Genomic DNA, 16,015 nt, shown 5'->3' with positions numbered 1-16,015 from the left:
CTCGTCCTTCCCTACACCCATTCCCGTGCACTCCGCTCCATGGATAAGTCCTTCTTATCTGTTCCCTTCTCCACTACTGCCAACTCCAGACTTCGTGCCTTCTGTCTCGCTGCACCCTACGCCTGGAATAAACTTCCTGAGCCCATACGTCTTGCCCCATCTTTGGCCACCTTTAAATCTAGACTGAAAGCCCATCTCTTTAACATTGCTTTTGACTCGTAACCACTTGTAACCACTCGCCTCCACCTACCCTCCTCTCCTCCTTCCTGTACACATTAATTGATTTGATTTGCTTACTTTATTTATTTTGGCTATTAGATTGTAAGCTCTTTGAGCAGGGACTGTCTTTCTTCTATGTTTGTGCAGCGCTGCGTACGCCTTGTAGCGCTATAGAAATGCTAAATAGTAGTTGTAGTAGTAAATGGCAGATGACATTTAATGTGAGCAAGTGCAAAGTGATGCATGTGGGAATGAGGAACCCAAACTATAGCTACGTAATGCAAGGTTCCACTTTAGGAGTCACCAACCAAGAAAGGGATCTCTGTGTCATTGTTGATGATACGTTGAAACCCTCTGCTCAGTGTGTGCTGGCGGCTAAGAAAGCAAATAGAATGTTAGGTATTATTAGGAAAGGAATGGAAAACAAAAGTGAGGACGTTATAATGCCCTTGTATCGGTCCATGGTGCGACCGCACCTCAAATATTGTGTTCAATTCTGGGTACCACATCTCAAAAAAGATATAGTGGAATTAGAAAAGGGCGACAAAATTGATAAAGGGGATGGGACAACTTCCCTTTGAGGAAAGGCTGAAACGACTAGGACTCTTCAGCTTGGAGAAAAGATGGCTGAGGGAAGATATGATAAAGGTCTATAAAATGAGTGGAGTGGAATGGGTAAATGTGAATCGTTTACTCTTTCCAAAAATACTAGGACAAGGGGGCATGCGATGAAGCTACAAAGTAGTAAATTTAATACGAATTGAAGAAAAGTTTTCTTCACTCGACGTGTAATTAAACTCTGAAATTCATTGCCAGAAAATGTGGTAAAGGCAGTTAGCGGGGTTTTAAAAAGGTCTGGACAGCTTCCTAAAGGAAAAGTCCATAGACCATTATTAAATTGACTTGTGGAAAATCCACTGCTTATTTCTGGGATACTGTCAACAATTTAAAGGCACTTTTCTACTCAAATATAAACTCAAAAGCAATGTGTGTAGTAGAGGACCAAAAAAGTACAATATGTTGCAATAATTATAGCGGGAAAGTCTCATATATACATAACGGCTGGTATCACTTCACTCCCTTGGTGAACCTCTTGCCGTATCGATATTGTAATCATCGACTTTTACCCCCAACCTACCAATACCTTAATTTTTCACTTTCACTCTTTTATTCTTGATATTATATAAAAAATTAGGCAATGTGTTACTTATCTTGACTTTATCTCAAACGGGTGTGCTCGCGGACCCCGACAGGTAGCCTGTTTCGCAATTCTTGCTTTGTCAAGGGGGAGCGTTTCACCTCATCTGTCAAAGTACAAGCAAATGTGACAGATGAGGTGAAATGCTCCCCCTTGACAAAGCAAGAATTGCGAAACAGGCTACCTGTCGGGGTCCGCGAGCACACCCGTTTGAGATAAAGTCAAGATAAGTATCACATTGCCTAATTTTTTATATAATATCAAGAATAAAAGAGTGAAAGTGAAAAATTAAGGTATTGGTAGGTTGGGGGTAAAAGTCGATGATTACAATATCGATACGGCAAGAGGTTCACCAAGGGAGTGAAGTGATACCAGCCGTTATGTATATATGAGACTTTCCCGCTATAATTATTGCAACATATTGTACTTTTTTGGTCCTCTACTACACACATTGTTTTTGTATTTCTGGGATAAGCAGCATAAAATGTATTGAACTTTTTCGGGATCTTGCCAGGTATTTGTGACCTAGATTGGCCACTGTTCAAAACAGAATGCTGGGCTTGATAGACCTTTGGTCTGTCCTAGTGTGGTAATACTTATGTACTTATGTATTCCAGAACCTGTGAGATAGTTGTGTCCATCAACCAGCAGTTGGAGATAGAGACAACTGAGCTGAGACATATCTCTCTCAGCATTTAGCCAGTTCCCCAGTATTTTCTATCTCCAGAAGAAGGATGGACAAACTTTTCAGCCTCTAGTTCTGAGTGAGTTGCTCTTGGCCCAGTTTGTCAACTGATCCCCAGTTGAGCTTTGTGGTGGCTTGAGTCTACAGAGTTATATCTGGAGGTCTTCGGATCCCTGTCTGTGGTGCCTTGTGAATTTACTTCTTTCCTCTCTTCATCTGTCCCCTGTTCCCTGTAGAACTCTCCTTTCCAGCACAACGACCTTTAAAAAAAAAAAAAAAGGTTTGCTGGAGAGTGTGGAACAGAGTATCAGTCCTGAGCCTTTCTCATCTGTGGTAAGACTGGTGGAGACTGTGAGTTTAGGGGGAGCAGTGGTAAGTCCGACTAAAGTTTGACTCATTACCTCTTGGAGAGCTGCAAGTTCTACTTGGTGCAGGGGAGGGATCCTGACTTGACGCTTGGGTCACATTGTGCTGCGCTGGTGATAGTTGGGGTGAAAAGTGACTCCTGTAGAGGCAGTTGAGCGGTGTTCCTGCTTTGGGACCTGCCAGCTGGCATCGGGGCATTGCAGTGCGTGCAAGCTGGGAATGACGTAGGATACAGAAGATTCGGTTGGCGGCAGCAGCACATCTTTGGATTTGGCGCAGTATCCGAATATGCCGGGGTCTTTGAGCTCTGTGACAGGGCCGGTGCACAGTTTGATGCAGGAGAGCGTGGGAATGGGTGCCATTTTGTCTGAGCCGACTGGCAGTGAGGAGCAGCCTCTGGCTGTTCACTCACGGAGCACACCACCATTTCTCAGTGCCTGAAAGAGCATTCAGCTGCATTGGGATCTTTGTTTTTTTCCGGAGTTTAAAATATCCTTACCCCAGACCTATTTACTGAAGCAGGAACGGTCAAGAGTTGTTGCAAGATGCTTCAGTTTCTCACCCCCTGGGCCCCTCCGGCTCCTAAGAGATCCCATTTAGACCTCCAGGACTGAGCAGATGAGGCTTTCATCTCTGCTTCTCCCTCCTTATCTGATGTGGCTGTGGTCTATTCAGAGGAGCCATTGTTGAAGGAGCTGTTAGAGGAGGGCGAGCTCCCCCATGAGAAGGGGGATTGATCCAATAGTACTGAGGTTCTTTCATAAAGAGGATCTTAGTACTCTTTATTTCTGAGGCACTGGTGCTGCTTTCTGTTGAGGATCCTTCCGCTTCGGTGTCAGGAGTTCCATCTTTGTCTATCATGAGGGAGCTTAGAGGTCTTTCTAAGACCTTCCTGATGCATCCAGACATTCAGGACCTGGGTCTCACCGGACATGAGGCTGAGAGTTCAAAGAGCCATGGCGCGTCTCTACTCAGTTCCGGAGGAGAGAGAGAAATTGTAGCTTCCCAGGGTGGGCTCCCTGGTTACAGCAGTGACTAAGAACACCACCTTCCCCGTGGAAGGGAGGCATTGCCCTATAAAACCTACAAGATAGGAAGCCAGAAGCTTGCTGAAACAAGCCTTTGAAGAGGCCTCCTCTTTGGGGCTTCAAGTGACAGTGTGCAGCTCATTTGTGGCAAGAGCATGCTTGAAGTGGAATGAGCAGTCAGCAATACAAGACAGGCTCCATAACGCCCAGCTGGAAGATGCTATTTATGACATATTACGGCCTCATTAAAAATAAACCGTACCGAACAGACTTCAGAGCAATTGAAAAGTCAGCCTACTGAAACATAATGATAATAGGAAGGTGCTGATTATTTAACTTTTGGGCTGTTTTTCTTGCATATTTAAATGTAAAATGGGAGGAATAATTAATTGAACTTCTTTAACTTATACAAATGTGGACCAATGACTGTATTATGCCAAAGGCAGTACAAAGTTAATGCAAAAATGTTCAGAAATCAAAGCATGAGGTAGTTTTAATTGCAACTGATCTCATTTTACAATTTACAATATACAACGAAAAATAAGAAACAAAATAGTCTACGTTAATGGAGATACAGAGGGATATCCATAAAGTAGAGAAACAAAAACAGGATAATTCTATCCACAATAATGTTTTTATTTCTGTATTATTTTTAGGTAATCAATAGAAATCAAACAAAATTAAAACATGGAAAAGAAAATAAGATGATACCTTTTTTATTGGACATAACTTAATACATTTCTTGATTAGCTTTCGAAGGTTGCCCTTCTTCATCAGATCAGAAATAAGCAAATGTGTTAGCTGACAGTGTATATAACAGTCCCTCATAGATGGTCTAGCAGGGTGGGTACGGTGTCCTGGTTCTGTAAAGTGCTGTCCCACCGGGGTTGGGGCCCTACTGGCTGTATTGTTCATGTGATGTCTATGTAAATTGAATCTTGTCTTAAGCATCTGGCCTGTTTCTCCAATATGTCAACCTTCGTTGCATTTTTTACACTGAATGATATATATCACATTGGAAGATGAGCATGTGAAAGATTCCTTTATGTTGAATATCTTTCCTTTGTGCATGACTGTGGGGTCCTGTGAAATGTTTTGGCATAGTTTGCAGCTAGATATATTACAAGGACGTGTGCCTTTCTGTTCACTTTCAGTCTGTGTTGGCAGTTTACTTCTGATAAGCTTGTGTTTTAAATTGGGTGGCTGTCGGAAGGCCAGTACTGGTGGGGATGGGAATATTTCCTTCAGTAATTCATCCTCCTGGAGCAAAGGTTGTAGATCTCTTATGATTTTCCTCAGTTTTTCCAGCTCTGGATTGTATGTCAATACCAGGGGGATCCTGTCTGTGGTTTTTTTCTCTTTGTACTGTAGCAGATTTTCCCTGGGTGTTTTGAGGGAGGAGGCAATATTTTTGGAGAATATTTTGAGGTTGTAGCCTTTCTGTTTGAAGGATGCAGTCAGGCTTTTAAGGTGTCTGTCTCTGTCCCCTGGGTCAGAGCAGATACGGTGGTATCTTGTGGCTTGGCTGTAAATGATGGATCTTTTTGTATGTGCAGGATGGAAGCTGGAGTTGTGGAGGTAGTTGCATCTGTCTGTGGGTTTCTTGTATACAGATGTTTGTATATAGCCGTCACTGATTGAGTCCGTGGTGTCCAAAAAATTGACTTTTTCTGGGGAGTAGTCAATTTTAAATCTGATTGTAGGATGGTATGTATTGAAGGAAGAGTGAAATTGTTTCAGAGATTCTTCACCCTCCGTCCAAATCATAAAAATGTCATCGATGTACCGGTAGTATTTTAGGGGTTTGGTCTGGTGTGTATTCAGAAATGTCTCTTCCAGCTCAGCCATAAAAAGGTTGGCATATTGGGGTGCTGTCCTGGTGCCCATCGCAGTGCCCATTATTTGTAGATAGATATCATTGTTAAAGTGGAAGTAGTTGTGAGTTAAAATGAATTTGATTAATTTTGTAATAGTTTCTGGTGAGTATTGATGGTCCAGTGTGGATGTTTTTAGGAGTTTACCACATGCAGCTATGCCATCCGCATGTGGAATGTTGCTGTATAGTGATTCTACACCCATTGTGACCAGAAGGGTGTTAGGTGGTAGTTGCTTGATATTTTTCAATTTATTCAGAAAGTCTGTGGTGTCTTGTATGAAGCTGTTGGTTTTGTGCACGAGAGGTTTCAGAATTCCCTCTTTGAGTCCAGATATTTCCTCCGTGAGTGTGCCAATACCTGATATGATTGGCCTGCCCGGTTTTCCTGGTTTGTGGATTTTGGCTAGCATGTAGAATGTGCCCACAGACGGTTGGTTTGGTATGAGTTTCTTCAGATATGGCTGTACTTGTTTAGAAAATGTTCTGATAAGGTCTTTTAGCTGTTTTGTATAATCCTGTGTGGGGTCCTCAGTTAGTTTCCTGTAGTATTTATTGTCTGAGAGCTGTCTGTGTCCTTCTTCAATGTATTTTTGTGTCTGCGGGTTTGATGGTAATGCGTTCGTTAGCTTGTAGAGTTCTTATGGCCGCTCTTTCTGGTGGGGTAAGATTGTACAGGATTCTCTTTTGTTTGTTGGAAAATTGGGATTTTACCCTATGTCTGAAACTTTCTATGTAATTATCCAGCTTGTAGTTTTGTCCCTCCTGTGTGTGTTATTTTTATATATCCTTTTTTTTTTTTTTTTGTATATGTGGTGGTTTATGTATTAACTAGGAATAAATGCCCGTTTCTGAGGGCAATGAAACGGGCGCTAGCAAGGGGCCCCCTCCCTCCGAGCTACTTGCCTTGTTCGGTGTTCGCGTCGCTGTGTGTTGGTAGGGTTTTTTTTTTTGTTTGTTTGCTGCGCCTCCGTGGCCATGCCTGTGGCGTTTCGGTTTCGGGCCTCGAGTGTTATAGCTCCGCCCTCGACGTCATGACGTTTTGACGCGAGGGCGGTGCAGACACTCCAGGGCACACCGGATATCTCGGGCGCCTCAACTTCCGTGGAGGCTTCAGAACGTTGGGGTTGCCTTTTATATATATATAGATGTTTTAATTTTAAATTCCACCTTGAATTTAGAGAAAAGGCAAATTATAAATAAAATGACTTGAAAGTGAGCATGTGGATGGTGAGAGCAGCTGCTTTAGCTTATTAGTAGTTTCTTCTTTTAAGTCACAGCGAACACTTCATCTCCTGAGAACCTCAGGTGGAGAAATAAGGTTGTGTCCTGCCCCACAGACAGCTGAAGTAGTCTCCTTTCTGTAGAATATCCTCCCATCCTGACTGACGTGACGTTTTGTTTCTGAACACTTTCTCTAGAACTTGACAGAGTTCAACACTGCCCACAACAAGAGAATTTCCACCCTCACGATAGAAGAGGGTAACCTGGACATCCAGAGGCCAAAACGGAAACGGAGGAACTCACGCGTCTCCTTCAGTGAAGATGACGAAATCATTAATCCAGGTATGCAGCGCTGAAACGACATATGCTCGGTTTCGCGAGGCAAGTCAACAGATGAACAAAGGACCCCCCCCCCCCCCAAAAAAAAAACCACTTGTGCACCTCTGGCATCACCTTCCCCATGATTTCGTTCTCCGTTGTGGGATTTTGCTCCCAGAAATAGGACGAGTTCTATTATGAAAAAGTCAGCAGAGAGATTTCTCCTATGCTGGTTTTCATTCCGCAAACCGATTTGATTTTGGTGGGGAACCTTTTGGGAAGCAGCAATATCAGTACGTTTATTTTATTTAGCTGGTAAATAACGTGAATATAAAAGGGAATCCCTCATGATTTTATACAAATCAACAAAAAAACATGAATAAGGCCCCAGGTCCCAAATATTGGGCCTGGAACCCTTTGGTGGATAGGGTTATAGAAACAGGGCCACTGTGACTTGGTCCTAAGAGTGGCAGTCGGTATGTAACCTGTGAGCTGATGAACATTCACAGGCCCCCACCCTTCCAGGGCAAGTTTCCTGTTCAATTGAAATCCCATACAGGGTACTGAGATCTGTGAGTGACACTGATTCGTGGCCTTGCCCTGACTGCTGCCGCTGCTTTCCTGCTTTGGATGAGTGGGGGAGCAGGAGGAGGGTAGAGACCTGCTGTTTTTTATTTTTTATTTTTTTTTATTTATACTTTTCAAACTTTACAATACAAGACAAACTTGCTAAGTAAATCAGACATAATATTATAAAATTGTCACATTCATCTTACGAAGATACATTAATGCCCTTTTTATATCACAAAATAAGAGCAAGGCGTTACTAAGAATAAATGGGGAAAAATTATAAGTAAATATAACGAAGAACAGACTTTGCACGTAACTTTCTTCCTTAATTTCTTACAGCTTTAAACATTAGTTAGAATGTGGAAAAATCATAACTTCCTAGAGTCAATGAATACTCTTAACTGCTCCGGCTGGAAGAGTATATATTTTAAACCTTGATGTTTCACCACACATTTGCTTGGGTAGTTCAAAAAGAAAGAAGCTCCCAATTCCTGGGTCTCTTTCCTCATGTTCAAAAAAGATTTCCTAATATCCTGCGTTTGTTTCGTTACATCCTGAAATATACGAACAAGTCATTTATTCGACGAAAGTATAACCTTTTTATAGCTTCAACATCTTGCAAGAAAACAAATTGAACCATTAAAGTCATTCTTTCTGATTGATCCGATATAGTAGCTTCCAACAGTTCAGATACATTTAAATTTTTGTTCCATTAAATTTACAGGTTTGTCAGTTAAGGATCCTGCTTCCAAGGAGATCTTATTCATTATATAGTAAATTTTGTTGACTGGAGGTAAAGTTTCTGGGGTATATTTCAAAATTTCAGTTAAATATTTTTTAAAGGCATCCAACGGTGTTACTCCTTTCTCTCTTGGAAAATTCAGAATCCTCAGATTGAGTCTTCGATTATAATTTTCAATTTGATCAATCTTTCTTGCTATTATAGTTTTGTCTTTTATCATTTCTGAAGATAGGTCTTGAAGTTTTTTAACATCTTGATTGAACTTTAGCGTTTGAGCTGTAAACTCCTTTTTTATACCAGTCAGAGATTCAGAAAAGACATTCATTGTACTTACAAGAGAAGATAGTTCTTTCGTAGATTTATCCACATTCACCGCTAATTGTTGGAGAACACTCCAAATGTTCTCCCAACGACACCGACCCAGGTGCAGATTTCAAAAGCTTTCCTTCTAGGCTCAGGCCCTCAGGCCTTTGCGACCCGTCTGGTATCGCCACTCCAGCCCCTTCGATTAGGGGTTCACCATCGACACCCTTTTCGGATTCGAGGGAACCTCTCTGGTTCTGGCGTCCTTCTGGGTGGGGCAGTGGTCTAAGCGCCGGAGGAGAAAGAGTGACATCGAATCCCAAGTCCTCCATAGCGCCCCCGCTATGGGGAACAGCGGGAACACTCACGGCGTCTTGGGAAGAAGTTCGCGAGATGAACTGCTCGATCGAAAGCTGTTGCGGGGATGAGGTCCGGGGCATCGAAGCTTTACCCCGGACCGTGCCCTTCCGTTTAGTATGAGGCATAAAGAAAGAAGTTTAATTTTTAAGACGCGATCAGATCGAGGAGATCAGAGCTCACTCAACTACGTGCCGCCCGAGACCTGCTATTTTATTTTCATCATCTGGGAATCACATGAATTTTCAGTTACTAAAATGGGGCCATATTGGATAAAAGAGAAGCAGTCTTATAGGGTATATAAAAAAAAAAAAAAATGTGACCCAACAGTCTTCTTGTCTTCCAGCTCACTTGAAGCACATTTTAGGCATCTCGGGCGATATTTTTGTTTTATTGCTTGATTATGCTTTCCAGAACACATCATAGTGATTTACAGTCAGTTTTGACCCCTCCCCCCAATCCCTTTCATTTACATTCCCTGTAGTTTTTAGGCACAGTTGAACCTGCCCAGGAAACATATTTCTTTGGAGGCATATATGATGCCTGTTAGTCTTCATTGCACATTTCTGCATATTCAAAGTATTCCTTTGCCTTTTTCTTTTGCAGAGGATGTGGATCCATCTGTCGGCCGGTTCAGAAATATGATTCAGACAGCTTTGGTGCCAGTAAAGGTAGGAAAAGTGATGTTTATGCTGTAATATGATAAAATGTGCTCTACTTCTCTCCTCTGCTGAATTGGATGAGGCTAAATTGATCTGTGGCTACACCCCTGCGATTGAAGGTCCAGTCCTGGTAGTGGTGGCAGTAATAACCAAGTATAAAAGATACCTGCAGCCAGAGACTGAATCAGCTTGTGCTTCCAGGCCCCACAATTCCCTGGCTTTCATGTGGGAGGCAAGGCCTGGAAACAGAAGGGAAAATGCTGACCAAGGAGCTCATTTTCAAAGCACTTAGCCTTCCAAAGTTCCATAGGTTTCTATGGAACTTTGGAAGACTAAGTGCTTTGAAAATATGCCTCTTGCAAGTCTCCAGCCACAGGATCTTTATACCCAGTTGCTTCTGATATCACCACTGGGATCAGGCCCTTGACAACCCTGTTTAAGAAAGGACTTGTGGGCCAGCGGTCAACAGAAGATAAAGCTGCCAGCAGGACCTTTAAATTAGCCAGTCTTTGACATCACAGCTGATATGATCAGGTAAAAACTGAAGTAGAATCAAATGAATTGTGGCCTGCTAGGAGTCTTGTTTTATTCAGCTGACTTTTCTCTTTTGATAGTAAGATGGTGATAACTGGAGCACTGTGGTGTGATGCCAAGTGAACTGTGCTGTTTTTAGAAGAACAATGCAAACTTCAAAAAGTATTTTATTTTTTGACTCTGAAGGTTTTTTTGTTTTGTTTTTTTTAGTTTGCTCTTTCATACACTCAGCTCTGTAGGAACCCTTATCGAGATCTGGTGCATGAACCTTCATGCTCAACACCTGGCAGTTTCCCCCCTTATTTAAACATCCCACCTCCCTGCAACCCTCACACGGCTAAGGTGGACTCTGAGTCTGTCCCCTACATGTCACTGTTGAGCAGCATCTCAAGGGCCAGCCAGTAGAAGCACAAGGCTTTTCACTCCAATAACCCATTGTACCTGGCATCCTTAATGTATACCACATTCAGAGCCCTGCGATCTGCTTAAGATGTTCGTTTGACCATTCCCTCTGTTTTCTGGGCTTATGTAGAATCCACTCGCCAAAGCGCCTTTTCCTTTACTGCTCCAACCCTCTGAAATACACTAGCTGTCACTCTTCATACAGCGTTCTCCTACAAGAAATTCCGTTCTGGCCCGAAGACCCACCTTTTTGCACAGGCCTTTGGCGTTGTGGACACACAATAGGACAGAGTTCTTTCCTGTCTTTTTGAGCTATGACATTTCTTTCCTTTCCCCCCTTTGATTTTATGTAAGCTGCTTTGATGAGTTGGTTCTGGTACAGTATATCGAGAACCAATAAACATTAAACATCTTGTGAATGGAAGTGCTCAGCACTTAGGGAAAATGTGGTAAAGTGCCACACACATGGAAAAAAAAAAAAACAAGACCGTGGAGTCCTGAAAAATAAGGTTTTGAATAAATGAGAAAAACATCACATAGAAAAACACTGTTTAAAGATTTACACTTTTCACATATGTCTCTTTTGAACTTGTTACTGTTATGGTGTGTTCAAAACTAACCCATTAGGAGACTTTGGCCCAAGAGAAACGGTTTAAGTATTCTGACCCTTCATTGCTCCAGGTGTATAAAAACAGAGATTGTGAGCCCACTAGGGAGAGAGAAAAATACTTGTATATAATAAAATTGTAAACTGCTTTGGTTGTACCACAGAAAGGTGGTATATCAAATCCATGACCCTCACTCTTTAATGTAATAATTGATATGTTTTTTTCCCAGTCATTTTATTAATATTTTCCTATAGTTGTATCTAATAAGTTTTGGGCAGTAAGAAAGATTGATATTCACTCAGTCCTCTTTAGCCTTCTCCCTGCCTTCATGCTCCTTTATCTTTGAAGTTTTCAGCTATTATTTTTGGAATGAAGAATGACACTGTTATCTGCTGTCATTTTCTCTGTTTCATTCTCCTTTCTGGACAAAAGCTTTAACCTTACCCACTACCAGATCATATGCAGAAGAGAAAATAGAGAAACTTTAGAAAAAGAGAAAAATGTACCATTTGAGGAGGAGACCCTGAGTTGTGGCGGGGTGTTAGTCTTACCCCAAAATATTATACCGTCATCTAAAAATAAAAGGTGACAGTACAAAAGGATGTAAATGGTAGTGAAATAGAGGCAGTTCTCAGGGGTGGAAAGCTCATAGTGTACCCCAGTAAAGTCCACACAGCCTCTCTTACCCCAGTAAAGACCATACAGCCTCTCCAGTCTGACCAGCAATACCAGCTACTTAAGCTGTACAATCCATTCCTCTCCTCCAGAGATCCTCCGTGTATGTCCTATGACACTATGAATATGAGATGCTTATGAAGTAAGTAAGTTATAGCACCAAGCTGCTTGTTTTTCTGATCATTATTTACCAGTGATGGTGTTGCTCAGAGCAAGAAGAACAGTATATATATATATTTTTTGCTGCTGGAATAGTGGCAGTCGAAAAACATTTTCCACAGATGCATTTAAAGAAGCTGCACAGTTTTTCCGTTGCTCATTTCTGCTCCATTTGCTAGCTAGTAAAAGCAGTTAGCTTAGCAGGGTTTTAAAAAAAGGTTTGGATAGCTTCCTAAAAGAAAAGTCCATAAGCCATTATTAAAATGGACTTGGGGGAAAATCCACTGCTTATTTCTAGGACAAGCAGCATAAAATGTATTGTACTGTTTTGGGAACTTGCCAGGTACTTGTGACCTGGATTGGCCACTGTTGTAAACATGATGCTGGGCTTGATGGACCTTTGGTCTGTCCCAGTATGGCAATACTTACGTACTTTTTTTAAAATGCCATTACTGCAACTTGAGGGATGGAATCAGAAACGCTGGATATGTTCATTCTATAATCGCTGTGGCGAGATAGAAATTGTTCGATGCCATCATTTCATCATCGGACAGCATTGAGCTTTTTAATTAATTTTAGCTATGCCTTAACTGCATGTGTTTTTTAAAATGAAGCCAAAAAAAATTGAGAGAGTGTGATCTGATAGTACATGTGGCCTGCATAGAGGAGAGATATGTATGCAGGTATTTTCTCAGACACTGCTGTAGACGGTGATTCTCCTCATATGAGGGACTAAAGTGTCATGGATTTGATATACTGCTTTTATATGATTCATTCAAAGTGTTTACATTATATTGTATGCAGGTACTTTCTAGTGGGCTCACAATTAAATTCATGTTATGGTGAAAGAAAAGAATCGCAGTGGACAAAAGAGTGAGGACAGTTCAAGGAGGATATCGGGTAGTCTTTAATGTCAACAGCTTGAAAAAGGAACCCGACACGGCCGGCAAAACAATGTTGATGCCACCACGCCGGACTGTAGCGCAACAATTCTATGATTTACGGAAGCCAAACAGCTATATTTCTCCTGGTTAACCAACTAACAGAAGAGATTTATGAGACCCCTGATGCAGGCTTTGGTGCCGAAACACGGCCGTGTCGGGTTCCTTTTTAAAGCTGTTGACGTTAAAAGACTTCCTGATATCCCCCTTGAACTGTCCTCACTCTTTTGTCCATTGCTTTTGTTGTACGTGAGGTCCTTCCTCCTTTTTGGTTTTTTTTGTGGTGGAAGAATCACCAGCCGGTTTTGATTTAATGTTCAGGTAAGTGGTTTTTGAAGAGTGCCTAATTCTCTTGCCTTTTTTCTTGGGCAGAAAAAACGGATTGAAAGCTCTGGGTCCCTCAGCCTGGATGAATCAGTAGGCAGACGTATGCAGAACTTTCCTTTAAGTGGTGGACTGTACGGTGGCCTGCCTCCTACGCATAACGAATTGAGCAACCAGGTGCACAGTGCACACGGGACTGCGCTTATTGGCGGGCTACCCATGCCTTTCCCGAACCTTGCCCCAGACGTGGACTTAACGCCCGTTGTGCCGCTGCCAGTCAGCATAACCCCTGCTCCGAACCCCAGTGGCTTCAATGCTGAGGCTGTAAATGAGCCCAAAAAGAAGAAGTATGCCAAGGAGGCCTGGCCCGGCAAGAAACCGACTCCATCACTGCTCATCTAAGAGCCCTGCAGAGACTGGAAGTTGTGACACATCTGGAGGGGTTAGAACCAAATGCCCTAGCAAAAGATTGCTATTTTTTTTTCTAAATATCCATCAAAATATGTCTTCAAAATGTGTGTACAGGTCTGTGTCTGAAAAGAAAAGAGAAAATATACCTGTGCCCTTGTGTATGTGCTTTTCAGCCAGGTGTCTGATGCCCTCTTCTCCTCGCAGTTTTTGGGACCTTTTTATTCAGTTTCTTTTTAGGGCAGTGTGGAATGTTTCTTCCTCCTCTAACATTGACTGCACTTCGTGACCTGAGACTCTACTATCTTTAAGGACATGGGGAGAGGTTTAGTAGCAGACTGCAGGCTCATTCTGGCTGAGATGCTCTTATCTATTTTTGAAGGCTGAGGTGAAACACAAGCCCTTCTGCTGTGGGCAGATGCCCCTGTCTGGTGAAGTCACTTTAACTCCTCATGCCTCAGGTGCGACCTTGGGCAAGCCACTTAAGTATTCTCTGCCTCATTCAACCTAAGTAGACCTAATAATAACAGCAGTAGTCTCCTTGCCCCCCCTCCCCCTTCTTCTGCCAGAAATCTACTGATAGGACATGCCTTAAGGAATAGCTGCATTGGGTTGGATTGTGTCCAGTGAAGGAAGTAGAGAAATGTAATATACCATCAGCTATATTTTGTATAGTACTAGGATCAGATTTGGACAAAAAAGGGCTTTTATAGCTTCCAGTTTGTACTTAATCTGTCTTAGTCTTTCTGTATTCCTTGGTACACCTCAGCTTTCTGCTCATAGCCGGTAAGAAATATCCAATAATTGACAAGATCATTTCTGACATTTTGGGGGAAGACCATCTGTAGAGATTTTAAGAATTTCTCAGTGTGGCTAACGTTGACCTACTGTGACCTAAATCCAAATAAATACATTTTTCCATGGGTAACTGCAATGGTACATAACACTATATCCCTCTATTTTAGGCAGAATAAGGTCCTGAGAGGTTGTTTCTTATAGGCGGTATTTGATTTCTTAGACCAGCCTTAAGGGTTTCCACCACAGAGACAGGGAATTATTTTTATTTTATTTTCCAGAAACTATATTAGAATGGATGAAAGGATAGACATTGGTGTGTGTCTCCGTTATCTGAGCTGGTTTGCTTTAATTTTGTGGAAAATCTTAAGTTCCAGAATGTTCTGTAGACTTCACTGTAACGTCAGCAGTGGAACAGAGGACGCCGGCATGTGGTGGATTTGTAGGTGAATGTCTTTGTGGCAGCCCTGGCAGATAATTCAGAGCTCATGCTCCCCTTCTGAACTTTGCTTGGTTAGTTTATTACTTCGGGTGTCTGGTTTGGCGATTGCTGCACGTGCTGTTGGCCCAGGAGACCTTGAGTTTGTGCCTTTGTTCAATTCCCTCTGCACCAGCTGCAAGCTTGAACATGGCTGCATCGATGCTATGTAGCTCATCAGTCTTTGGCTCACCTGAAGGACTAAGATGATAGAAGGGAGACGCTACAGCTCGGTGCAGGGAAAGGTTTTCAGGCCTTGTTCACAGAATGGAACGTAATCACATTGACGGCAGTTTTTATGCAGGTGAACTGCTGAATTGCTTGACAGTTGCTCCTTTTCTCCCCCCCCCCCCCCCCCTTCACAAGTGCTCTTTACGGCCTTGGGTATTTTTTTTATTATCTCTGGTAGAATGGGATGTGTTTAGGTTATAGAGGGAAGGGAATCGTATGCTGAGCTTTCCTTTTCAAAGCCTCTGCTTGCTTTCCACAGCTACATTTGCACCTGCTGTGAGTTGCTTGCCTGCTTTGTAAACGGAAGCCTTATTTTTTTTTTGGGGGGGGGGGGGGTGGTATTTGCCTTTGAAAATTAACTTGTGATCCTGCTGCCCTCACAGATAGTCTCAAATCTGTCCCATAAAAATAAAGACAGCAAAGTAGAGGGGAAGGCAGGCGTTGACTAGACCTCTGCTTGGTACAGATGTGCCTCGGAGTGAAAAGCTTGATTTTATTTTATTTTTCCTTACAGAGGGGTTGATACAGAAAGTTACCGCAGGCTCAAGTGCACAGTTAACGAGTTTTCTACACGCATGTTATTGGCTACACGATTCAAAAAAAAGGGTTTACTGAAGCAGTTGACTTGCAAGGTACACGTGGGCACACAGTATATTAAAATGAATAGTAATGAGAGGGCTTCTTCCACAATATACAGAAGTAAACGGGATTTTAATACATGAACGATGTGAGAAATTCACCGCCTTGTCTGTGGCAGTGTAGCAGCGTTAGGAGGATTTACTTTTTTTTGTTTTCTTCTGACCATATACCTGCAATTTTAAAAAGACAGAATGGAAGTAACAACTGCGTGCATGTCCAAAGAAAATGAAATTGCAACACCAATCTGCTCTTTTTGTGTGTGTGTGCATAACTATT

The 16,015-nt window shown here is 42.2% G+C and overlaps 1 protein-coding gene across 1 annotated transcript in view; it reads left to right on the top strand.

The window, feature by feature from the left end:
- Positions 1 to 15,423, top strand: part of PPP1R8 (protein phosphatase 1 regulatory subunit 8) — a 47,818-nt gene extending 32,395 nt beyond the window's left edge. Inside the window, exons 5-7 of the mRNA XM_030219461.1 lie at positions 6,791 to 6,935; positions 9,490 to 9,554; positions 13,237 to 15,423. Of these exons, the coding sequence (XP_030075321.1) occupies positions 6,791 to 6,935; positions 9,490 to 9,554; positions 13,237 to 13,590 (564 nt within the window). The 3' untranslated portion in view covers positions 13,591 to 15,423. The remainder of the gene's footprint in view (positions 1 to 6,790; positions 6,936 to 9,489; positions 9,555 to 13,236) is intronic.
- Positions 15,424 to 16,015: the final 592 nt, after the last annotated feature.

The sequence above is a fragment of the Microcaecilia unicolor genome, chromosome 11, assembly GCF_901765095.1.
Source record: "Microcaecilia unicolor chromosome 11, aMicUni1.1, whole genome shotgun sequence".
In the NCBI taxonomy this organism is placed as follows: Eukaryota; Metazoa; Chordata; class Amphibia; order Gymnophiona; family Siphonopidae; genus Microcaecilia; species Microcaecilia unicolor.
The sequence above is the reverse complement of the archived record's forward strand: the minus strand, read 5'-3'. Positions and strand labels throughout refer to the sequence as shown.